We start from the raw sequence: 17915 nt of genomic DNA, 5'->3' as shown, positions 1-17915 counted from the left end.
GACAAGATTTACCCATTTTAGAAAGCACTAACAATTTATTCACAATCAACAATATTACAAAGTACTTTTAAGTTTTATACTATGTCTTTATACAAAATACTTGATTTTTCAAGTAATGTGGTTTTATATATATATATATATATACCCTTAAAATTGTACATAATAACCACATTTGGTAATTTATACTGTAAGTGCCAGTATCAGTACCTCATGGAAAAAACAGGACGTGTAGAAAAGACGTGTTTTTGTGTTTTTGTATTTGTGCACATTTTTTACAGTCAAATAAACGTGCCTTTACTTTAATCTTTCTGCTGTTGTTATTGTTTGTTGTAGTTTTTGTTTCTTTGTTTTAACTATTTTATGTGTACACAAAAAAAAAAAAAAAAAATATATATATATATATATATATATATATATACATTTATATATGTGTGTGTGTGTGTGTGTGTGTGTGTGTGTGTGTGTGTGTGTGTGTGTAGTAACTTCACTGATATGCAAGCTTAAGATTACAAATTTTGGAAAAAAATTACAAGAGTAAAAAAAAAGTCATGAAAATTTTGGACTTCCACATACAGTACTTTAATGTGTGCTTTATAAAGGGTTAAATAAAAAAAACAGTGCAAAATTGCCAGTAAAGAAAAACTATTTACATACAGTATTGGCCCTGTCACACCAATGTACAAAACATGAGCTTAAGAAAACTATTCCCCAATCGTAACCCCATATGATATTTGTTAACCCTGATGTGTTTACAAGTGATTGCAGCATAAACAAAGCAAATAGAGCTTAATTTCAGAAATAGTCAGTCCTTGGGTTTAAAACACAAATGCTCATCTAATTTCAAAATCAGAGGCATTTTTAACTAGGAGTCATCTTCTTTCATACCATTTCCATTATTCCTTTGTACTAGTGGTACACTGACTGCACCCTTAGTCCCTTGCACGTTGTACTGTCCAGATCGTCGGCGTTGAATACATTTGTATATGATATATATAATAAAAAATAAAAGGACTAAACTCAACACTGTCAAAATGATAATTAATCGAAGGTTTATTTCTGAAAAGAAAGTGGAAATAGAAAAGATTCAAGTTAGTATCTTACATATCTCACTGTTTGTACAAATGTATCTTTTTTTTGTTAACTAATTTTGTAAAGCTAAACATTTGTCTATTTTACTTACATATGATAAGATTTGATTTTGAGATCTGTCTTACCTTGTACTGTCAGTGAGACTGTCTTTGTGTCAGTCCCGAGTTCATTAGTAGCAATGCACGTATATTGACCAGCATCAGCACTCTTGGCTTTATCAATGTTTAGCGGTGTGTGCTGCCTCCCTGTGGTTCTATTTTGATTTTGAAAGGTCCACCTTACTTCAGGTACTGGATTCCCCTCCGCAGTGCACTGCAGCGACACCTTCTCGCCCACGTTCACTCCTGCCGAAGGACTGATGTACTGAATGTTTGCACCATCTGTGGAAAAAGTTTGATACTGATTCTGAAGCAGAATGCTCATGTTCATGCTCATGCTGGTTTCATAAAGCAATGGTCTTGTTAAGCACTTGAGCATCAGAAACTAGAGACAGCGTATTCTGATTTGTGCGCACACATGCCTAAAATTTGGGATATCCCGATACCGATACCAGTATTGAGGTATGGTTACCAGTACTGGTATATTTGCATCTGATACCGTGATCATCTACTTGTACTCGTAAAAACGTTTCTGATACTATTGCATCGATATCACTTTATATCACAGCCAGACACTCCATACATAGCCCTTACACAAACAAAGAAACATACAACAACAACAAAACACCAGGAAAGTGAATTGCATGAACAGCAAATAGGTCAGTTTGTGTTCTTTTATCTCTAAGTTCAATGTCAGAAAGTAAAAGTAAGTTTACATTTATGTGCTTTAGCAGTGCACCTCTCTCAATTCTGTATTGTTGATCTGTCTCACTAACCGAGCTTAGCAGCACAACTCTTGGCCTTTCAGTATCTCATTTGCTGCAAGAACTGTGTTGTCTGACAATAGTGACAAAAGTAAGAGTGAAATACAACAATTTATTCCGTTTGATAATTGCAAACAAGCAATGGTTTTATAATTTGTATACATGAGCTCAGAAAAGACAATCACATTGCCAATAAAAATGCGCTTGAGTCCAAACCTGTGTAATGTCATTTGTGACATGACAGAAACAGTGCTACCGAAATAATATTTCATTCTCTAAAATATATACCCTTGGATTTCAAACTTTGATTATAGGGGATGTCAACGGCAAATGAATGTTGTTCTTTACACACACACACACACACACACACACACACACACACACACACACACACACATATATATATATGTGTGTGTGTGTGTGTGTGTGTGTATGTGTGTAAAGAACAACATTTGCCGTTGACATCCCCTATAATCAAAGTTTGTATAAGTATATAAGTGTATGGCTTTTCATAAAAATATGAATTTGTATTATTTTTGCAATAAAATATAATTTTTCTTTATTAATGAAGATTAATAAGGATTTTATAGCTGCTCTACATGCAGAGCAAATTTGGGATTCATGCTCTAGCAAAGCATTAGCAGCGCTGATTGCTGGTATGCTTCAGATATGGGGCACTTTGGAAATGTCTGTCCATGTTATGCTATGGGACTAGGTGCTGGTATCGTTCTGGGTATCAGTGTGTTCTAGGAAGATCAAAATGGAAATACTGTACTTGTATTCGGTCTGACAAAAAGTGGTATCAGGACATCCTTTCCAAAAAGAATGCATAGAGGTGGTGGATTAGCTCATCTATATCCTATACTGTACATTCCTCTAATTTGTTCAGCATTTGAGCACTCGCTTGAGTGCATTCCCTGTGTAATGTTTTTAATGTATATTTCTTTCATATTTCTCTGTTTCAACAACTTTCTGATGTTAATTTGTGATTTTCTGGTTGATGTTATCTCTGTTGAATTGCATGGTGGCAAATGGGTTTTTATCTCTTGCCAATATCTTCCTAAATTTGGCAATGTAAATTTGTACTTCCTCTAAACGTTCCTCCAAAATCAGAAAAATAGAAAACTGTTATAAAAATGAATTCACTTTTTGTAGCATTTGCCATACACGTTACTGTGATTAACGTAGTATATCAACTTCAACATTTTAAATTAACCACATTAATAGAAACCAGTGATTTGCATCTTGACCTTTTATCAAGGTCATGCTGTCATGAAGAAGTAATCAACCTTGGCAAAGAAATCAGAATTTGAAATGTATCAGTGCTGTGGTATAATGAAAAAGAACTTACATAGAACATTAATGGTCAAACTGTGCTGTTGAGTTCCATGCTTGTTCGTGGCTGTTAGCACATATGTGCCACTGTCTCCCTTTGTGAGATGATGAAGAGGGTTCACCTTTTTTCCATCTTTTTCCCATGTGATGTTTGCTACAGGAGAAGCCATAACTGAACATTTATCTAAGAAGGAGTCATGCTCTCGTCCCTCATAGCTTGGAAGACAGGCAAATGTAGGAGCATCTTAAATAAACAGAGACAGCTATTATTATCAACAGCGATTAATCTGTAAATCATAAAACTGGTCTTCACAGAATTTCCACTTACACTCTACTGTGATATTTATGTTATAGGACGCATTTCCCATCAGATTGCTTGTAAATAAAGTATATCGGCCCGAGTTGTTCCTGCTTAGAATCATATCAGAGCTGACCGGTGATTTGTCTCGATGCCAGGTGATAGTTGGAGTTGGGTTTCCCACAACATTATTAGCATAAGAGCTCAAGGGAGTGTTTATCATAGGAAACCAATTTAAACAATTCGTTTCAGGTTTGTCTGAAAAAAAAATGGCAAAAAATAATATGAGGTAACAATACATTTCCTGCTTTAGACCAAAAAGACAATTTGAAAATGTAGCTCTACAGATATGTGAAGCCTAAAAAACCTATGAAATGCCCAGAGTGCTTAACCAGCATCTAAAGTACCTCTACTGTTTAAAGCAGGTCTCTCCAGCTGCAGTCCTGGAGGGCCAGCGTCCAACACAGTTTGGTGATTCTTCTGCTCAAACACAGCTGACTCAACTAATCAGTTAATTTCCAGGTTCAGTGAATGTATTTAGGTGTTGGTGAATTACAAACTGTGCTGTACACTGGCCCGCCAGGACTGGAGTTAAAGACCCTTGTCAACTGTGACTAATCACGTTGTCTCTAGTGTCATACAGTTAAAGTTTGACAACATGCATATGCAACGATTTTTTTGCCGATGTGGGCAAAAGACGTCAAACAGCAAGTAAGAAAAGACAGCCACATAAAACTGTGTTGTGGGTATTAGATATTGTTATAGGGCGAGTCAGAAAGTGATTTATAGGTATTTTTATAATGTTCTTTTTTTCATATTGCAATGCATGATGGAATATTCAGTTCTTTGAATGGTGGCTGACGTTACAAATTTTCCATACTGTCTTATATTATTTTATTTTCTTATTAGTGGTTAATAAACTCCATGTGCTTCAGTTATGTTTATTTCTTTCATGATGTTGCTTAACATTGAAGTTTATGTTTTTTTGTAAATAAATATTTCTAAAAAAAATTTCTCTTATATTCCATTGTCCACCTTACATTAATCATATACTGTACTTACCATCTATACCGCTTTATCCTGTATACAGGGTCGCAGGGGGCCTGGAGCCTATCCCAGGGGACTTAGGGCACAAGGCAGAGTACACTCTGGACAGGGTGCCAATCATACATTCCCATGCTCATTTACACACTACAGGCAATTTAGGAATGTCAATTAGCCTAACTTGCATGTCTTTGGACTGTAGGCAAAAACCATGCACAGACCCAACATGGGACGCAAACCCTCGACCCTGGAGGTGCAAGGAGACAGTGCTAAGCACTAAGCCACCATGCATTGATCACATATTTCATAGTTTATCCACCTCTTCTTTAAACACACTACAGCTTTGAACAACAGGTTTTATTTTTTTTATACCATAACCATTTGACAACCGTTGTGCTTCTGTTAACAATAATACAAAAAAAAAAAAAAAATGAATAAACAATTTGCAGTTTGTTATATTACCAAGAAAAAAAATGCAAACTCATCTGTCCTAAAGACCTCCCTATAGTGGAAAACTTGTTCCCAATGACTGACACTGGAGACTCCTTCCGTAGATCACCAGGTCAATGATTATGCATTTTTTCTTTATTAACTAACAAAATGTGTTAAGATTTCTTAAATAATGAAATAAACTGTGCTAAAGTATAAGGAAAATAACTTACACAGAACATTAATGGTCAAACTGTGCTGTTGAGTTCCATGCTTGTTCGTGGCTGTTATCACATATGTGCCACTGTCTCCCTTTGTGAGATGATGAAGAGGGTTCACCCTTTTTCCATCTTTTTCCCATGTGATGTTTGCTACAGGAGAAGCCATAACTGAACATTTATCTAAGAAGGAGTCATGCTCTCGTCCCTCATAGCTTGGAAGACAGGCAAATGTAGGAGCATCTTAAATAAACAGAGACAGCTATTAGTATCAACATCGATTAATCTGTAAATCATAAAACTGGTGATGATACCCATATAGTCTTCACAGAATTTCCACTTACACTCTACTGTGATCTTTATGTTACAGGACGCATTTCCCATCAGATTGCTTGCAAAGAAAGTATATCGGCCCGAGTCATTTTTGCTTAGAATCATATCAGAGCTGATCAGTGATTCGTCTCGATGCCAGGTGATGTGTGGAGTTGGGTTTCCCGTAACATTATAAGGATAGGAGCTCAAGCGAGTGTTTATTATAGGAGACCAATCTAGACAATTAATTTCAGGTTTGTCTGAAAAAAAGAAAATAAAATAGAAAACTTCTGGTTTAGACTAAAATGCAATATGCAAATATACTGCTTCTGATATGTAAAGCCTATTTTATTCTATGTAGCACTCACAGTGTACTGTGATGTTTAGAGGATCTGATGTCACTATAGGAGGATGTTGCGGTCCTTCTGGTCCCAGGTTCAGTTCTGCCACACATCTGTATTGAACTCCATCATCATCTTTGCTCGGTGAGATCTGAAGTGTCACATTTACATTAACAGGAAATTTGTCTTCACCAGAAAGGCTTTCTCTTTCCACAAGATGGTGTCCTTTGTACCAGTTTACAGTGAGGAGACGAACAGGAGCGACATTCTGAACATCACACCGGAGCTCGTATTGTCCACCTTCAATCATTGGCCCTGTGTGATTCACGGTGCGGATAGACACCCGGTCTGGACGCTCTGTAGGGAAGGATTCAAAATTCTTTTTATTGTATATGGCATTCTGAACAAGGCAAAAGTTTTTATATCTCATAGCTAATAGGTAAGATATGACTCACTGTAAACAATAACTGGAAGGTTGTTTGAACACTGCGTTTTCATATTCATGAAGCAATATGGTTTTATGTCGTAGTGTGTGAGATTGTCCACCCTCCAGGTGATGAGCTGAACGTTTTCCATCATGTCCACTGCTCCCTGTGATGCCTCCCATCCCATGCCATGGTGGATGATGGTTGTGGAACAGTTAGCTGAGGCTGAAGCACCAAACTCCCTTACTAATTTAACAGGCCAAATTTTAACAGGACAATCACCTGCAAAAACTAAAAAATGGGTTTGGGTGAAATCTAGTCCTGGGTTTTGTCCGCAATGTTTGGGGATTTGTTTATTTTTATGCTATAGAGACAACAATCAGCCATAACATTATGGCCACTGACAGGTAACACAAATAAAAATTGATTATATCTTTACAATGGCACCAAGTAGGGGAGATGTTGAGCAGTGAGTGTACATTTTGTCCATGAAGTTGATGCGTTAATATCAGAAAATATGCATGTGCCAAGATTTGAGCAACTGTGACAGGTGGAAGGTGAACTTGTGAACCCAGCAACAAGGTCATGGGTGGACAGGGCCACAATTGTGTCAGAGCGCACAATGAACGCACAATGCATTGCTGTTCATTGCTAATGCATGCATGTTCATAGCCACAGACTGGTTACTTCTTAACTTACAGCATTTAAGGATCTGCTACTGACAGCTTGGTGCCAGATACCACAGCACTCCTTCAGTGCTCTAGTGGAGTCCATGCCCTGAGGGGTCAGGGCTGTTTTGGTGGCAAAAGGGTGGACCTATTAAATATTAGATGAGTGGTCATAATGCTACAGCTAATCAGTGTAGTTGTTCAGTTTATTCAGAATGTGTTTCTTTTAGTTTCCTCAGTTTTCTCTCATGTGTCAAAAGCACACCAGTAGGTAAACTGTTTAATACAAATGCATCTAGATGTGAATGGGTGATGCTTGATGAGCCATAATATATTCCAACCAAGGTAAATTCCTGCCTCAGATATTAAACCATGACAAACATGAAGTGGTTATTGAAGACAAATGAATGAATAAATGAATGAATGAATGAATGAATGATTGATTGAATGAATAATTAATGTTCAGTTTCACATTCCAACCCTAGTGTTTTACAGCTAATTGAGCATGATGGGGAGAACAATGTCACAAAATGACAGACCAAATGTCCATTGCATTAAATATTACAATAAATACATAAATTTGTTGCCAAAAATTTGGACAGGGGTTCAACTGTTTTCTTTTTTTTTTTTTTTGAACAGCAGCCCTTGCAAACACAAGTGTTAAGTGTTGTAAATGTGCAGGTGTATCACCTTTCAACTTATTTATTAGTTCTGGTTTCATTGGAATTATAATCTACTGAATTTTTGGCAATGAAACTAAACTTTGTTTTTAAATGCATTTATAAATTGTTATTGTAAAGCTGATACTGTACTAAAATAATTAATTTATAATAATATGGACTGGTCCAAGGACAAGGAGATTAGGCTAATTGGCATTCCCAAATTGCCCATAGTGTGTGAATGAGTGTGTGAGTGAGTGTATATGTGTGTGTGCCCTGCGATGGATTGGCACCCTGTGCAATGTATACCCCGCCTCGTGCCCTAAGCCTCCTTGGAGTCTTGGATAATATAGTAAGTCACATAATAGAAACCTGTTATTTGCAGCTTGATGTATTATCAGAGAAGTAATCAATTAATCAACGAAAAATAACTTACACTGAACATTAACAGTCAGACTGTGCTTTTCAACTCCATGCTTGTTCACAGCCGTAATCACATAGGTGCCGCTGTCTTCCCTTGTGAGATTATAAAGAGGGTTCACCGTTTTTCCATCTTTTTCCCAGCTGATGTTTGCTACAGGAGAAGCCATAACTAAACATTTATCTAAGAAGGAGTCATGCTCTTGCCCCTCATAGATAGCAGGACACCTAAATGTAGGAGCATCTAAAATGAATGGAGACAGTAATCAGTATCAAAATATGTAAATCTGTAAATTATAAAACAATTGATGACACCTATATAGTCTTTACAGCTTTTCCACTCACACTCCACTGTGATCTTTATGACACAGGATGCTCTTCCCATGCTGTTGTTCGCAAGTAATTCATACGTGCCCGAGTCATTCCCGCTGAGAATCATATCAGAGCTGACCGGTGATTTGTCTCGATGCCAGTTGATGTGTGGAGTTGGGTTTCCCGTAACATTATAAGGAAAAGAGCTCAAGGGGGTGTGTATCATAGGGGACCAATCTGAACAAGGTTTAATTACAGGTTTGTCTGAAAAATAGGCATAAAGCAATGTAAGATACCATCTTTTGTGATACATATGTAATGTCTAAAGCGTCTTTAAAGCACTCACAGTGAACTGCAACTTTAAGAAGATTTGATTTGATCATAGGAGAAGGCTGAGGTCCTGCTGGTCCCAGTTTCAGCTTTGCCTCACACCAGTACTGAGCTTCACCTTCATCTCTGCCAGCAGTGATCTTATGTGAAACCGTCTTATTACTAGGAGTTTTGGTGGGCAATTCTGCAAATCCTCTATTTTTTAATAACTCTTCCCCTTTGTACCAGAAAGCAGCGAGGACGTTCACAGGAGCAAAATTATAAACCTCACACTGGAGCTCATACTTTTTGCCTTCAATCATCGGTCCTACATGATTCACGATGCTGAAAGCCACCTCGTCTGGAAGCTCTGAAAAGAGACATTATTTATCTGACTTCATCATCTTTCTTATAGTATTTGAGTTATTATTTATTTGAGATTGTGGTCCACATGTTAGCTATCACAAAGATCAGTAAATCAGCTTACTGTACACGGTGAGGGGGAGAGTCCTCCTGCATTGTACACCATTCAGGATCATGTAGCACACTGGCACTATTTCCCAGTCAGTCAGATGGTCTGTTTTCCAGATAACAGTCTTATTATCAAGCAATGAAACACTTCCCAGTGAAACATCCCAGCCCAGGTCAGTGTATTCAGACAGGGAACGGCAGCTCACTGAGACAGGATCTCCATATCGCACCACCAGCTCAGGAGGGTCCAGGACAAGGTCAGGGCATGCTATTGTAAGGAATCATACAAACACCTTTTTATGTTTAGCAGAGGTTTATACTTATCAAAATACTATATAGAGATCATTATTCCAATGCTCAGTTGTCTAAAATGTATCGAAATATAAGCCATATGTTTGTCTCGTGTCCAGCTTTTCATTAATCTCTTCACCATTTTGAATAAACATTCCCTTAATGAAGAAATGTTTATTTGGGCTTTGCTGCAATAGTATTTGGTGTTTCCAAAGACTAGAGTCAGTTTAATTATTTACGTAACTATATAACCTAATTAATTATTAGGGTAACAACATACTTATGAACGGTGTTCAGGCGAACTGGGACATGAAATTTCTGGTGAATGAAGGTGTAAAGCCAACTGACATTTACAGAAAACTTTACAGTCATTCCTGTGAACACTCAGTAAGGGACTGAACTTGTGGAAGAGTGAAAGCGATCACTGTACAAAATCATTCACAACACCAAAACACCGCTGGCACATTACAGGAGCTCAGCTGGGAGTTATTTGCCCTGTGCAGTCCTGACCTTACTGCAACACATTTCCACATGTTTGGGCCATTAAAGGAGGTCCTGGGAGGCCAGTGTTTCAGACATGAAGCAAGCAGTCCAATGTGCATATGTGCATAGTGTAGCAGGGGATTATATATGCTGTATCTATATTATATAGAGAGAATTAAAGGTGTATGAGTTTTCCTCATAAACATGTTCTGTTATGCAATCAAAAGTCCCAGTTTGACTTGAACACCAAAGAAAAAGGTCACTGTGGTACTTAAACTTAGTAGTGTACATTGTTGCCTGTTTATTTGTATATTTACTTAGGTAAATTATTTGATTATTTATCTGGCATTTACACCTTAATTCATTCCTTAGTGCAATTGTTGTTTGTTTGTTTGTTTGTTTGTTTGTTTGTTTGTTTGTTTGTTTGAAACCTAACTAACCTCATTTTGTCAGTGGGACAAAAATAGAATGCCTTTCCTTAAACTGGAGAAAAATTCTATATTCACTTAAAATTCACTTAAAAACTTACTGAATAAGGTCCTGGACAAATAGCAATAATTTATGACTTATTTCATCTTAATCATCAATCTTATTATGATCTCTGCTTATGATATATTTGTGTTAATATATATTTAAATAAGTAAACAATTGGGGAAAACAGGGTAATAATTATTCTGTGTTGTTTTTTTTTTTTTTTACTTTTGTTTTATATAAGGAAATATGTTGTGCCATGGATATGTAAATGCTAAAGTATCGTTGAAGAACTCACGGTGTACTGTAATGTTGAGTTTGTTTGATTTCACTATAGGTGAGGGCTGAGGTCCTCTTGGTCCCAGATTGAGCATTGCCTCACATCTGTACGTAACATTTGCGCTTGGGGAGATCTGGAGCCTGGTGGACTGATTTACTGGATTCTTGGTGGAATTATTAGGAAAGTTTATGTTGCCCACTGATTCATTTCCTTTGAACCATTTTACAGTAAGGAGCTTAAGAGGAGCAACATTCCGAATGTCACACTGGAGCTCGTAGTCTCTGCCTTCCATCATCGGCCCTGTGTGATTCACGGTACTGATGGACACCTGGTCTGGAAGCTCTGAGAAGAAACAAGATTCTTTTCTCCTCTCTGCCTCTTTGCAGACATGATATTTTTGCATTCATAATACTTTACTGTGACCATGTTCACCAAAGCCTTACTCACGCGTAAAACAACACTTTAACAATGGATACTGTACTTACTGTAAATAGTAAGAGGGAGAGTTCTGTTGCATTGATCACCATTCTGACACATAGGCTGTATTTCCCAGTCAGTCAGATTTTCCATGGTGAAGGACTCTTTATCAAGAATCAACATATCATCCCATGTAATTGTCCAACTTAGATCAGTCCCGTTGGAGAAAGGGTCGCAACTCAACGAGACAGAATCTCCATATCGCACCACCAGCTCAGGAAGGTCAGTCAGGCAAGGGCAATCAGGAGTGCAATCTTCACTCATTTCTAGGAATATGTAAAAATAAAAACTTATTATGGTCTTTTTGAGAAACACAGATGGACCAGAAACACATTAAACTTTTAATGTATTACTACACCTCTCACATAGAGGACAAAATGTATTAGTGTAAATGTCTCTCAGTGTTCTTGTTTTCAGACCTGTGTTAAAATTTTATATTGAAACAAAAATGTCCTCATTGCTCTTAAATTCCCAAGTTAAGCTGCAAGCTACTTAAATTCAAATAAACACACACGCAAAAATTTTTTTTCATTCTCACCATTCACCATTCTTTCACAAATAGCTACGGTTCTAATGGACACAGGGTGAGATGCATTTTAGCAGTGTTCGCATTATTTTAAAAGCATCAGCAACCACGCCTCACATGTTTCATTTTTATTATGGACATTTGCGTACATATTTGAAATTTTACATATAATTGTTTGCCAAAAGTGTCTAAAAGCAGCATTCACATGGAACAAGGTTACTCATGATCAGAGCTGGGTTACACTTCAAATGATTTGAGCAATGAACTTTTTGCAGACATTAAAAGTACCTTAAAGTTCAGTCTTGCACATTATTTTGCTTGCTCACCATCAAGAAACTCAATTTCCCAGACCTTCCCAGTATTTGAGCCCTAGTCTGACCTTACCAAGCTGTTGTTTTTACTTTTGTTATTTTAAATCTGACCCTGATGTAGAATTTTGCCTACAATAATCTGATAGCACTTCACCTGAGCTCTGTATGTTTTTTTACCTTGAATTAGTCACATATTCCTTATTTTATCCCCTCTGCATTGTCTCCTAGTAAAATATTGCGTTTATTATAAAATTCCACTAATGACATTGCCATGACAAGCACTTAATGCTCGTGCACTGCAGTTTCAGATGAAACTTTTGGTCTTTTGTGTTTTACCAATCCTGCTTTGATTAAAAGGTGCAGACTCTTTATTACTAGCTAGAATAATCATTATAGATTAGGGAGAAGATTGTTTTTGCCAACAGTTAGGGAATTGCCTTCCAATTATAATTGTGAATAGGCTTTGTTTTAGGTTCAGACACAGTGGGTTCATAGGCACAGACAGAGGTAATCTGGGATCTTTGGGCGCTTTCACCCAAAACATTATCCTTAATCCTTAAGGCTACCAGCACCGATCGGTGCATAGGGCAGCGAGAGTTCTCCATTGTAGAGGACTTTCGCTGTTTCCATAGCGATTGTTTTTTTCCGGAGCGGGTTGTTAGCCCTACTCCTTTCTCTTCTTATCTGGTCTTCTCCTTACTCATCTGGCACTTGGGAACCGGCAACGGTGGACCTCTAGACCTCCGGCTGTGAGAAGTTACAGCCTCACCCGGGAACCGAACCAGCGATCTCTGGATAATAGGGCGAGCAGTTTACCACTTCGCAACTCGGAGGCCCCCCAAAACATTATGATTACACTTAATGACAAATGTTTCAATAACTATTTGGCTTTATGTTATACAGGTGTGTGATAATAATGACTCATAATCACACTATCAGGAGTCGACCAGAGGAGGATTGGTTCCCTTTTGACTCTGGTTCCTCTTAAGATTTCTTCCTCAGTAGTTTCAGGGAGATTTTTCTAACAATTGTTTCCAGGGCTTTGCTCATGGAGGATTTAAATAGAAATCTCCATCTGTATTTTTGTAAAGCTGGTTTGTTTAATGTCTTAAAATTCAGTTAAACTCACATGTTCATTTTATATAATAACTGAACATTACATGCTGCAAAACATGGAAATACGTGAAATAATAAGCGAAATAAAAGAATGTTCCTGCAGGACCCTGGTGCTACTTTAAACAACACGGAACTACACAAGGCTACACATAACTAACCTAAAAGAATAAACACGAGACTACATAAAGTGCACGAGTACAAGCATGTGCAAATGATTTTACTTAAAAAATCTAAACAACAAGTGCAGTAAAGGACAGTGCTGTGCTGATCAGCATGAAGGACTAGAATTATTGAAGAGTGAAGAAATTCTGCTTATTCATGATGTGCTCATGTCATGTAACAATCTGCATTCTTGTGCTTCTTACGTTGCATCGTGTACTTCTGTCTGCCTGGTAAAATATGATTCATCTTAAAACTTTTTAAAAAATATAGAAATATGGCAAAAGCAGCACCTCCATAAAAGTCTATAGAAGCATTTAGGACGCAGCAGCCTGGAAAGATCCCACCTGCTCTCCCACTCTATGTAGAAACTGTCATAATCTGCAAGCACCTGCTGGCAATTCCAGTCCTTCATGTGCACTTGGAGGAAGCCTGTATGGTCAGCTAGTGGAGATTCTACAGACCTAGATGGGAGTCATTGCTCATGGAGGATTTAAAAAGAAATCTACATCTGTATTTCTGTAAAGCTGGTTTGTTTAATGTGTTAAAATTCAGTTAAACTCACATGCACAAACCTGATTACGACAGTCTGACCAGCACTTTACTATGACTTTACTATGACATATTCTGTGTTTGTGACGTTACACCCATACAGTAAATGTATTTCCGCTAGAGGTGGACAAAATAAGTTACAGCAGCATTCACATCATTCTGAAAGTATCAGCAGCCACGCCTCATAAAATCCAACCGGCTCTTGAATTATTGCAAATGTCTTATATACAGAAAGTAATGTGCATCTTCTTATCCCAGCCACCAAAACATGAGTTTTTTTGCAATATGTATATATTGTATGTATGTATATTTTGTATGTACTTTATAGCTAAAATTTGTCCTACAGTATGTCTTATAAGCATACTTTTCAACATGGCTATTGCAAACACATGTCAAACAATACCAATTCCTGCAATATGAAATTTACCCATAATGCAGGGTCTATGCATAAGTTCTCCAACTTTTGCTTTTAAAGTAGTTTTGAGCAATTAAGATTAGTGGGAGGGTAACAAAAAAAAAAAATTTATTCCCATGTGCTAAAGTCTACAACTCTTATTTCAGATAAAACACACAAGAAAGTAATACACACAAGAAATGATCTGCTGTGATTTTGCAGAGATAAAAGGATGAAGACTTACCGCCATTTATGAGTGTTATAAGGATAAAGCCGGTAAGTTGTGTAAGGTACAGCATCGTCTTTACTAGAAGGCTGACAGATGACTGCAATGATGATAAGAACGATGATGATGAGGAGGAGGAGGAGGAGGATAATGATGATCAAAAAAAGTATATGTATCCAACAACGAGTCCCGATGTGGCAAGGTCAAACATGTCTCCTCTCTGCATCAAGCATATAAGCATGCACTGACAAAATAACCATCGTAAGCAGGAAATCCTGTTAGGTATGTAATAGGAGGAAGCTTTTCTTTCCGAGGAAGAATGACAGTTAAGGGGTTCTCAGAAGAAAAAAAAAATGCTAATTATTTGCAATCGCAAAGAAAACAATGAAAATACATTTCAAAACTACACACACACAAACACACACATATATATAATTATAATTAATACATAATTAAACTACATTTCATACAAAACAGTACATTCATACATAACATATAAAATATTAACAAATAGTAAGACAGCCAGGATTTTCTTTCCTGTTTAAAACATGCTGCAAAACATAAAAATACGTGAAATAAATAGTCAGATGTTTTTTTTTTATTGTCATTTCAACTGTATACCGTAGGGACAGTACGTAGTAAAATGAAAAATTTTTCCTGCAGGACCCTGGTGCTACTTAAAACAACACAGAACTACACAAGGCTACACATAACTAACCTAAAAGAATAAACACGGGACTACATAAAGTGCACGAGTGCAAGCATGTGCAAACAATTCTACTTAAAACAACAAGCGCAGTAAAGGACAGTGCTTTGCTGATCAGCATAAAGGACTAGAATTATTGAAGAGTGAAGAAATTCTGCTTATTCATGATGTGCTCAGGTCATGTAATAATCTGCATTCTTGTGCTTCTTACGTTGCATCGCGTACTTCTGTCTGCCTGGTAAAATATGATTTCATCTTAAACATTTTTTAAAATATGAAAAAAATATGGCACCTCCATAAAGGCTATAAAAGCATTTATGACGCAGCAGCCTGGAAAGATCCCACCTGCTCTCACACTCTATGTAGAAACTGTCATAATCTGCAAGCACCTGCTGGCAATTCCAGTCCTTCATGTGCACTTGGAGGAAGCCTGTATGGTCAGCTAGCGGAAATTCTACAGACCTAGCCGGGACTCAGCATCCACGTTCCCAAAGCCTTGCAGTGTAAATGGCATAACTCTGACTTGATTTAAATATCATAAATGCCCTCAAATTGGTAGGAGATCACAAGAACAAACAGAAAACCCGCAGAGCCAAATGAGTCTTTAAGATCAACATAGATTAATGATATCTGACTGAATAAAGGGCTTCAGAGACATGCACTTATGCAGACTTTGAGTCATCCCTAATCCCCCTTGGCACAAAAAGAGTTTTCCCAGGCGCATTTTGATTCAAATGTGCCGTGTCATGAATTACCCTCAATTTGTTTTAATTAAAGAAGATCAAGAAAGAACCTTTATCACCATGTTCCCTGAAGAGATCTCATAATCTGAATAATTTCACAAGTTTAACACAAGCCATTAATTAAGTAATAAATGTAACATTTGAGTGTGTTGTAATATAAAATATGACTAATGTTAAATTATGACTAATGAAATATGACTTACGTGGTTTGATGTGGCCTAAACACAAAGCGTCGTCATGGTTACTAGTCTAAAGTTGGTTGCTTTTCAATAACAATATTCCCTCAAGTGCTTTCTACAACATGCCATAGCAGTTTCTCTCGCTAATAATCTATAATTCATTAAAAAACAGAATGTCAAACTTTTCACCCACTGAGTTTATATTAAGTTTATATTAGAAAGAGAAGTTCCCTGATCTTTCTCTCTCTCTCTCTCTCTCTCTCTCTCTCTCTCTTTTTAGCTATATCTACCTTAGCACCTACTGTACAGAGCACTGGAAAATCCATCCTTAAATGAGCATTTCCTTACATGAAACTTGACCAGTTGCATGCATTTTTTTATCTGTTTATATGGAGTGATAAACCTCCAAGTGGATTATAGCTTGAAAATGATAATGCATTAAAACTAGCAAATTTTCCTTGCAGCTTGAACTATTGCTAAGTGCTGTTACAGTATAGTATATAAGTATATAAGTCATTAGACAAATTAAAATTTATAATTCAATAGCACTGTTGTGTACACAACAATTCTTCTGCATTTAACTGCATAGCAAATTAAAACCAGGCTCATATATCAAGCTTTTATTCTGGTTAAGTACACAAACAAATTCAACAATGTCATTGTCTATTTTACTCTAATGGTTAAAAACACATGTTTTAAACATATATTCAGGGTTGTGGCATATGTCACTAAAACAAAATGTTTTCACGTATTGAACAGTTTCACTTTGCCTTAGGCTACATAAAGCATGCTGAGAGGAGATCACATTGACGCAATGAGTGCAAACTCAAACTGTGGTTAGTTCTTTTCTATTACCACAGGCTGCTGTAGTGAGTCACAAACAATCTCCAGTCACCATAACAACCAAAACAACAACCTTAATACACTAGAAGTTTCCAGTGAATGGTAAGTTTAGGTCTAATAAAATTGTAATCATGCATATTTATAGAAAACAGTAGGCTCTAGAAGAAATACATTTATTTTACTGATAAGTATGTCTTGCGCAAGTCATGTAATATCATGTAAAGCCATGTAAGTCATGCATGTACAGTATAGATAAACATACAACATGGCGAACTTTAAACATTTTCTTCAGTATTCGATGATATACATGATGCACTTATTTACTCAGGAAATATACAGAACACTTTAATGTCCTAATGTATGTTAAATATTTCTGTAAAAGCACAACACTAATGTGTTCAGAAGCAGCTGGCACAGACAGTTTGAAACATTTTGCATGGCACTGGTCGAACAAGGGGGGAGGATGGCAAGTTGATCATAACCACATTGACAAAGTGAAAGTAAAATGCAAAAGACAAACTCACTGTAGAGGTCTCCAAGAAACAAGTCTTCTTAGTCAGTTTATTTATGCTACTTCTGCATTCACACTGCAACCAGAACCAGTGAAGAATATGTTCAGTCTAAATGTGAGTATTGTGAAGCAGGAGCAACAAGGATAGGACAAAACAAAATTTCTTATTTCCCTATTCACCTTTAAGCAAATTCGTGGTACAACTCCTTTGAACAAAGGCACAGATTTCTTTTTTAACTAAGTCTTATCTCTTAATAAGGCAGTTGAGATGTACAAAATACTAAAAAAGTCTAAAATTCATGTCAGTTTTTCTAGAGTTTATGCAGACCAGAAGCATTGTTACTAATAGTCTCAGACTGGACTTCACAAGAGTAAACTCAAACAGTATGACTCACTCACTTGCTCACTTACTCACTCACTCACCATCTATACCTCTTTATCCAGTTCAGAGGGTT

General features: G+C 36.9%; 1 protein-coding gene across 2 annotated transcripts; it reads right to left on the bottom strand.

Annotated features, from left to right (window-relative positions):
- Positions 1-461: 461 nt before the first annotated feature.
- On the bottom strand, positions 462-14721 carry LOC128519096 (hemicentin-1-like). Of its 2 annotated transcripts, XM_053492675.1 has the most exons (11): positions 14497-14721; positions 11203-11460; positions 10736-11059; positions 9209-9460; positions 8759-9091; positions 8446-8676; positions 5291-5518; positions 3615-3842; positions 3303-3530; positions 1215-1469; positions 462-1056 (listed from the first exon to the last, which is right to left on the bottom strand). In XM_053492675.1, exons 1-11 carry the CDS (start codon positions 14549-14551, stop codon positions 863-865), a joined length of 2586 nt encoding a protein of 861 aa, XP_053348650.1. In that variant the 5' UTR covers positions 14552-14721; the 3' UTR covers positions 462-862. The 2 variants fall into 2 exon arrangements, with proteins under 2 accessions (XP_053348650.1, XP_053348651.1); XM_053492676.1 differs by lacking the exons at positions 3303-3530; positions 3615-3842.
- Between the last annotated feature and the right edge of the window lie 3194 nt (positions 14722-17915).

Source organism: Clarias gariepinus, chromosome 3 (genome assembly GCF_024256425.1).
Source record: "Clarias gariepinus isolate MV-2021 ecotype Netherlands chromosome 3, CGAR_prim_01v2, whole genome shotgun sequence".
NCBI lineage: Eukaryota > Metazoa > Chordata > Actinopteri > Siluriformes > Clariidae > Clarias > Clarias gariepinus.
This window is presented reverse-complemented; position numbering and strand designations above follow the sequence as displayed.

Excerpts from the sequence above, each read along its gene's own strand:
- LOC128519096 (XM_053492675.1), bottom strand. The coding sequence starts at position 14,551 with ATGCTGTACCTTACACAACTTACCGGCTTTATCCTTATAACACTCATA. Across the intron at positions 9,092-9,208 it reads TCTCCCCCTCACCGTGTACA|AGCTTCCAGACGAGGTGGCT; the intron begins GTAAGCTGATTT and ends GTCTCTTTTCAG. Across the intron at positions 1,057-1,214 it reads AGTCTCACTGACAGTACAAG|AAATAAACCTTCGATTAATT; the intron begins GTAAGACAGATC and ends CTTTCTTTTCAG.